The following is an 8024-nucleotide window of genomic DNA, read 5'->3' on the forward strand; positions in this document are numbered from 1 at the left end:
CAGGAGGATTAAACGTTTGAGGCCAGACTGGTATATGTAATGAGCCTCTGCCTCACAGATAGGGAAAAGATAAGTCTAGTAAGAAAACCTGATTTGATTGGGGTGCAGAGTGAGAGGAACTTAAATAAAACTATTCACACTTTATCTCTGAGAAATTTGAAGGAAGGGTAAGTTTTCTCAGCTTAAAATCCTGTATAGTGGATTAGAAGTAGCTCAGAGGGCCTGACAAATTACCCGAGTGCCCGACCCCGCCCCTCCTCCTACCTCTTTCTCAGTCACTCACACCTGTAGTCTCACAATTATCTACGGCTATATTTTGTTCCCAAGAACAAGCTAGCATATGTTCAGTTAAGGAGTATTAAAGCTGCCTTCTGTTGGCAAGAAAGTACCTCTGATAGCAGAGATTAGCCAGTCTATGCTGCGGGCTGTAGTAAAGTGAAATGAAGTCGAGCTGGAGACACCATATAGAGTTCTGTGCTGCAGACTTAATTCCAACAGCTACCCAGCTCAGACTAAGCTTGTGTACATGTGTGCTGTCAAGTGAAATCCCACCACCAGTTAAGTGGTTTCAGACATGGAAAAGAGTTATCAACAAATTAATACTCTACCTTTTGTGGGGAGCAAGATGCAGCGAAACTCCTGCATGACCAGTGATATTGGGAACTGAAACAAATAGAAGGATAATTCATGTTTCTCATGACATTAAAGGCACATCATATTGTCTGTACTACTTTTAAATTCATTTATATAGACAAGTTACCTATGTAACCCAACTCACTAAACTTTTAGAAGTTTCCCATTCTACTGTATTTAGAGGAATAGAAGCTAAATGTTGAAGAGTGAGGAAAAGTATTTGTTGATATGCTGTGTCATTTCAAGGCTCCTAATTTGCATTTACTATTAAGCTCTTGTATGATCCACAGCAGAAGCACTTAATTAAACGTTAGTGAATAGCTTTTCTTACCCAGAGCCAGGAAAACTCTTTCTTCCTGAAATCAAAAGAGGATTTCCTCAAACATCAAAATGAATCATTAAGTAACTTTGAACCAGAATAAAATAGTCCACCATTATGAAGCCTTTGAAATACAGGTGTTTTCCTGTCCCCCATCTTAATATAATCTTTATTTAAAGACAGTTTAATTAAAAGTCTTAGAAAAATCAGAGATCTAATATAGACTAAAATAATAAGCTTCAGATAAGTAGTTCCACGAATAAACAGAGATTGAAAACCATGTGCATTGCGATTGGCATCTATAGCTGAGCTCAGACTGCCTAAAAAAAAGGGGGGGGGGCTCTTAAATTAAAGCAACACAGAGCCCCCTCTCTAATGTCCTCCATGTTATTGCATCCACTAACAAGGGGAGAGTCATTCCTCGCCAGTAGGTGGTGCTTTTGTATAAAACATTACTCAAAGATAAATTCGTTTCTGACTAATTTTCTACCTCTGTACATCTTAACCCTGTGTCGCATCTCCCAAAAGGCCAGACCCAAGTTATGCCACTGTTGTCTCTAAAATACACTCGCCTTGTCTCGCTGTTCAGAAAGACACTTGCCCACACGTAGTTTTCTCTGTTAGAGAGCTGCATAATTGCATACATTAATAGGTAGCCTTGCTTCCTTTTGTTTAAAACTGGTGTCTCTGTACATATAATTATTTTCCGTGAATATCCCACAATTAAAGAGACAGCAGTACTTTCTTGACAGTACAATTGGATCAGATTGACTAGACGTGCATGTCAGTGCGATCAGGAAGCAATAGCAAAACAAAACAAACAAGCACGCAAAAATCTTAGCACTGATGACAGCCGACTGAGCACAGTTCACCCTGATCAGTCACTCAACGCCAGTCCACACTTAATGGCTTAATGCTTTTCTCTTAGGTTAAGGGTTGTCCTAAGTCTCCCAGAGTGCACTCTCATTCAGTGACGATCAGAGACACAGTAATGGCACACTCCATCCTTCTTTGCCACACTCTTTCCTTCAGTAACAACAGATTCACCTGTTACTGTTAGTTATAAATAAGAGAAGTATTACCTTAAGCACCCATTGTTACTGCTGCTTATCCATGTTAAGATTAAAGGAATTGCGAACTACAGACACAGCTGCAAATGATAGAGAAAATCCAGCTAGGTAACAGCTTTAGTGAGACGATTTTAAACCAGTTTTTAAATTTTGTGCAAATAATATTCAGTCTTTTCCCTCCTCCTCCCCCTCCCAAACTTTTCATCAGTTATATATAATTATACAGTGCTTGATGTATTCTGTTCATTTGAGGTTCAAGCTGTTTGCTTTCCCTTAGTAGTACATATCTCCATTTATATGGGCATATTGGTTGAAGGGAGAGAGGTTTTTTTTTTTAAATAACACGTTTTTAAAAATAATCTCAAATACAGGCATTGGTAAAACAAAAAAAGTCCCATTCAACAATCAAACACCATCTTCCAAGGTTCAGAAAATTAAGGATTGGAAATAGTATAAGGGGAAAATTCCGTGAACACAGAACGACTGTTGTACCATGTCTTAGTCCTTTATGAAAAGGTAATCTATACAGTTACAGAGTCTCTTAGGAGCTGGAGATGATTCCCTGAGGCCTGGGCCAGTTAAGTAGTGTGTTTACCACCAGGCACAGCCATTCTCCATGACTCTAGGCTGTGCTGCCCCTAGTGCCTAGCTGCACTCACGCGGGGCATGTGAGTCTATGCAAGTCTTTAAGCTGATGTGTTTGTAATGTGAGTTCCGGGGCCTGCAGGCCTCCTCCATCTGTAACTGGGTTTCCTTTCCTCCTACAGAGCTTGCACTAGCACTCATTTATCTCAGAGTTCAAATCTCTCCCTGCCTTCTACTCAAAGCCTCAGCATCAAGTCAGAACCTGTTTCTCCTCCTAGAGACCGTACCACCACCCCTTCGAGATACCCACAACACACCACGCGCCACGAGGCGGGGAGGTCTCCTGTTGACAGCTTGAGCAGCTGTAGCAGTTCCTACGATGGGAGCGACCGAGAGGATCACCGGAACGAATTCCACTCCCCCATTGGACTCACCAGACCTTCGCCGGACGAAAGGGAAAGTCCTTCAGTCAAGCGCATGCGACTCTCTGAAGGATGGGCAACATGATCACATTATTACTTAATAGTTTTTTTTTTTCTTGCAGTGTGTGTGTGTGCTATACCTTAATGGGGAAGGGGGGGTCGATATGCATTATATGTGCCGTGTGTGGAAAAAAAAAAAAAAGTCAGGTACTCTGTTTTGTAAAAGTACTTTTAAATTGCCTCAGTGATACAGTATAAAGATAAACAGAAATGCTGAGATACGCTTAGCACTTGAGTTGTACAACAGAACACTTGTACAAAATAGATTTTAAGGCTAACTTCTTTTCACTGTTGTGACCCTTTGCAAAATGTATGTTACAATAGATAGTGTCATGTTGCAGGTTCAACGTTATTTACATGTAAATAGACAAAAGGAAACATTTGCCAAAAGCGGCAGATCTTTACTGAAAGAGAGAGCAGCTGTTATGCAACATATAGAAAAATGTATAGAGGTTTGGACAGACCCGGCAAGTGGTGACTACCGGTAATTGTAGGAACACGCCTGTCACCTAACATCCAAGCACGCTCACAAACCTGCAGGCATATCATTGGCGTATGGCACTCATTCAAAAGGATCAGAAACCATTCAGAGAGGACCATACCTACCTTAAAAGAAAAGAGAAGAAAGGAAAGGAAAGGAAAGGGAAAAAAAAGTGTGGCGTTTGAGAGCTAACATATTTAATTAAATAAATAAATCTGGGTCTGCATCTCTTATTAAATAAAAATATAAAAATATGTACATTACATTTTGCTTATTTTCATATAAAAGGTAAGAAAGAGTTTGCAAAGCATTTGTGGCTTTTTGTAGTTTACTTAAGCCAAAATGTGTTTTTCCCTCAATAGCTTCGCTAATATTTTAAACAGTCCTGTAAAAACCCACCAAGGACTTTTTGTATAGAAAGCACTACCCTAAGCCATGAGGATCTCCATGCTTTGCTAACCAAGATAACTGTTTTCTCTTTGTAGAAGTTTTGTTTTTGAAATGTGTATTTCTAATTATATAAAATATTAAGAATCTTTTAAAAATCTGTGAAATTAACATGCTTGTGTATAGCTTTCTAATATATATAATATTATGGTAATGGCAGAAGTTTTGTTTTCTTAATAGCGGGAGGGGGGTATATTTGTGCAGTTGCACATTTGAGTAACTATTTTCTTTCTGATTTCTTTTACTCTGCATACATTTTATAAGTTCAAGGTCAGCTGTCAAAAGGATAAGCTGTGGGGTTAGAACATATTACATTGCAACATCCTAAATTGTTTTTAAAACGTCAGCAAACTATTGGGTCAACTGACATCCATTGTATATACTAATTGGTTTCTTTCAAACTATTTTTTTTTTTGGTTTGGTTTTGAATTGTTGGTTTCTTTTCATTTTATCAAAAGCAGGGCCCCTTTCAGATCTCTCTTCATTTCACCATACATCTTGGAATTCTGTAAGTTTGTATCCTAACTTGCCCATATTCTAAATTTACATAGTTTATTTTCAGCCTTGAGTTGGATGTTTTTTAGAAATATGCCCAGAGTAAGAAGCTGTGTTGGAGCCTAAGTCCTGCAAGCTGGGTCCTGGGGGCGACCGACCTGCTTTACTTGATGGATAAGTTACAGAGTTCTGGAGGAGAACAAGGTGAAAGCCTGGGTGCTGGAGAGGAAGGAAACAGTTAAAGGGTAGTTACTTGGTATCCACCTTCATGATTTTAACTGACCCATAACAATGTTGTCAGCAGTATAGGACTGTTGAACAGCCTGGTGTGTCAGGACCCCCAAATGTCACTTCTGCCTAAAGCATGTATGTCACCTATTTTTTTCTTCAATAAAGAAATTTAACAGCCATTTCAAGAAATCCCACTTTAAAAAAAAAAAAAAACAAACCTTTCTCTATGTCCCCCCCCCTTTTTTTTAATTTTCAAGATAATTTAACTCTTGTCTAATATTCTTGTGTAAGGGATTAATTTTCAGACCCCTTTAAAAGTGAGTGCCATAAAGAGTCAATATATAGTGTTGAAGTGGTATTTCAGGCTAGGAATTATTCCCTTCTCTTGGAATGTGAAGATCTGTCGATTCATCCTGTCATTAATCCTGACATACAGAACAAAGAATGCAGTAACATTAGCCCTGCCAGGTCACGTGTAGGACGTGCTTATCCAGTTTTTTCCCCCTTTACCTGCATAGTTGCTACATACATGTTTCTCACTGTAAAAGGCTGCCGCTGGGTGGCAGAAGCCAAAAGACCTTATTAACGAGGCTATATTTTTCTTAACTTGATCTGCAATCCAGAATTAGACCACAATGCACCTTTGGTGGTATCCATATAGGATGCTAGCCTGCCTTGTAGTAATGTTTTATATGTTAAAAACAAAATAAAGACATCAACCATTTCACATATATTCTACTACTAAAGGTATCAATGGAACATGAAGACGAGTATTTAGGCAGAAGCAAAACAGGAAACCATCCTTACAAACATGCTTACCTGCACATCTGTTTGCATGGTCATGTGTACATTCAAACATGCACATAAAGTGAACAAGAAAGTCAGCCATTATTTCACGCCAGACTTGATTCCATCCTGAGAATTCATGTTTATAATTAAATGTGTGTTAAATATGCAAGCATATCACAAATGTTCCTTGTCCTTTCAAAGTGCATTTGTTCATCAAGATCAATAGAATCTTACCAGTGGGTAGGAAAGGATCATATAAAATATGAAGAAATAGCCATATTAAATTTTTTGCTGTCATTTGCCTCCGCAACAAAGCGAGTGTAAGTGTCTAATGCTGAAGCTAGAGTGAACTCATGTGCCAGCAGAGGCCTCCTCTCTTTATAGCAATTCTGACAATAGGTTTGTTTGTTTGTTTGTTTGTTTTTACAAACTCAAGAAAAACAGACTCACTTGAAAAAATGGATGCCAGTCACCTGGTTCCCACTACTGTCGTAGCAGATAGCGAAGGGACAATCTGAGACTTGTAGAGATGATTTAATGAGAAGCACAATTTTTATTGTGACCAGTCACGTTCTATCACCAGGCACTGTCTTGTCTTTGCCCTTGCCTTTTCTGTAACTCACCATTTATTGTATTTACAAATCTAGTAAGGGTTTTGATCACACCAAGTTCTTTGTATTGAGAAGTCTAGGGCAGAGCTCTGGGGGATTGTTATTTTACATTACCTGGCCTAGAGTAGCATATTAGACAACAGTCATCATTGCAAGTAGGAGGACCGTAAATGGCATTTTACATGACTGCAAGTATTGTTATACCGAATCCTATTTTAAAAGAGTTTTAGTAACGGTGAGCTGAGAAATTCTGGTCATGGTGAGCAGCAGGCGCAAGCCATGCAGCCTGTGGACTGTGCGCATTGATATGTGGAGGCTGTTGATTTCAACCTTTTTTAAACTTGTGTTTTTTAGTAAAATTGCTTATTTTTTTCCCAAAGGTGGAATTTAATGTTTTGTAGTGATGAATATGAAAATGCCTGTCATCTTTAGATCATTGAAAGGTTAACTAACATGAGAATTTCAGAGCAAATTCCAATACTCTTTTAAAAAGCGTGTCTGCCCTCTCTTACTTCTATGTATTTGTTTATCGACACACTCACCCTTTCTGAGATAGCATTTTGCTCCCTTGATCCCCCCCTTTTTTTGTCCCTTCGAAGAGTAAATGCTTTGTATTTCTTTCTTTAAAAAATTTACTTTAAAGAAGAAGCCACTTGAACCTTCAATAAAGGCTGTTGCCTAAACATGGCGTACTTCATCTGTTCCCGCCTCTGCCATCTGCTACGGTGTCGTCAGTTGTATGGCATTAATTTCCTGCCACTAGAGATATTTTGAAGATTGCTTGAATGCTGGTGTCTGTTAGAATGCTTCTGACTACAGATGTAATTAAAGGCTTTTCTTACTATGTTTTAACCAAAGATGTGGAGCAATCCAAGCCGCATATCTACTGCATTAAATTTGTCCATTTGGTTATTCATAATCGGGTATTGCATTTTGCCTTCCCTGTCCATACCTCAAATTGATTGATACCTCAGTTTAATTCAGAGAGGTTCGCTAAGTGTTGGATTCTAGTTGTGGTTTGAATGCAGCAGTGTACTCTTGAAGTAAGCAGGCAAGGGTCACTGCAGGCATGAAGCTTGGATTGCTTCAGATGGTTTGCCGTATCGTTTTTCTTCCTTTTCCTTTTCTGGGGACTTGTTTCCATTCAATGACAATTAAAATAGCTTGTAAATGAGGGCATACAAGCATTTGCAACAAGTATTCAAATAGAGGCTCACAGCGGCATAAGCTGGACTTTGTCGCCACTAGATGACAAGATGGTATACCTAAGCTAACCACACGTGTGTATCTCAAGGGACTTAAATTCAGCTGTCTGTAGTGAATTCAAGTGGGAAATTTTCAAAAGTTTCTCCTGCTGGAAATAAGGTATAATTTGTATTTTGCAGACAATTCAGTAAAGTTACTGGCTTTCTTAGTGATACAGTGTCTGTCGTGCGTTTTTTTTTTTTAATTAATGTTTTGCTGTTTAAATTTATTCCACTTTATCATGTTTTTTTAAAGCAGTTTTTCCCCCAAGTACAAATGAGCTTTCTCAGTTTTCAGCTCAAAATGTATGGAAAGATGGGTATGTGTGGGAAGGTGTGAATTGGGTAACAGTTCTTAAGATAATATTCAGCCAGTTTGGGAAGTTGAAGCATTTTACAGACTAGTTCAGCTTCTTTCTCCAAGCAGCTCCATGATGATCTTTGCTTGTCTATTGACAAAACTTGCCAGGTTCTTCATGAAAAGCACTCTAGTGAAATAAGTCATTGTTTTAACTAAAACGTATAGAAAGTGTTTTCAGAAGCCTTTCTTTTTTAATCAAATTGTTTGTTTTGAAAAGTTGGAAGCGGGCTGGAGAGATGGCTCAGCAGTTAGAGGCACTGACTGCTCTTCCAGAAC

The 8024-nt window shown here is 38.7% G+C and overlaps 1 protein-coding gene and 1 long non-coding RNA gene across 36 annotated transcripts in view; one reads left to right on the forward strand and one right to left on the reverse strand.

Moving 5' to 3' along the window:
- Gm52044 overlaps positions 1 to 2790 on the reverse strand; it is a 26034-nt gene extending 23244 nt beyond the window's left edge. Inside the window, exons 1-2 of one of the 2 annotated variants that reach the window (XR_003950630.1) lie at positions 2035 to 2790; positions 609 to 663 (exon numbers count right to left, since the gene is read on the reverse strand). This is a non-coding gene — a long non-coding RNA (predicted gene, 52044). Of the gene's footprint in view, positions 1 to 608 lie in introns of both variants that reach the window. The other variant, XR_003950629.1, reaches the window with a different exon arrangement.
- Mef2c (myocyte enhancer factor 2C) overlaps positions 1 to 7562 on the forward strand; it is a 163063-nt gene extending 155501 nt beyond the window's left edge. For 9 of the 34 annotated variants that reach the window (NM_001347572.1, NM_001347571.1, NM_025282.3 and 6 more), the window contains one exon: positions 2886 to 7562. In NM_001347572.1, the coding sequence (NP_001334501.1) occupies positions 2886 to 3114 (229 nt within the window). In that variant the 3' untranslated portion in view covers positions 3115 to 7562. Of the gene's footprint in view, positions 1 to 2789 lie in introns of all 34 variants that reach the window. The other 25 variants (XM_011244495.3, XM_006517128.4, XM_030247173.1 and 22 more) reach the window with 6 other exon arrangements.
- The last annotated feature ends 462 nt before the right edge of the window (positions 7563 to 8024 follow it).

This window comes from Mus musculus, chromosome 13 (assembly GCF_000001635.26).
Source record: "Mus musculus strain C57BL/6J chromosome 13, GRCm38.p6 C57BL/6J".
NCBI classification, from domain to species: Eukaryota; Metazoa; Chordata; class Mammalia; order Rodentia; family Muridae; genus Mus; species Mus musculus.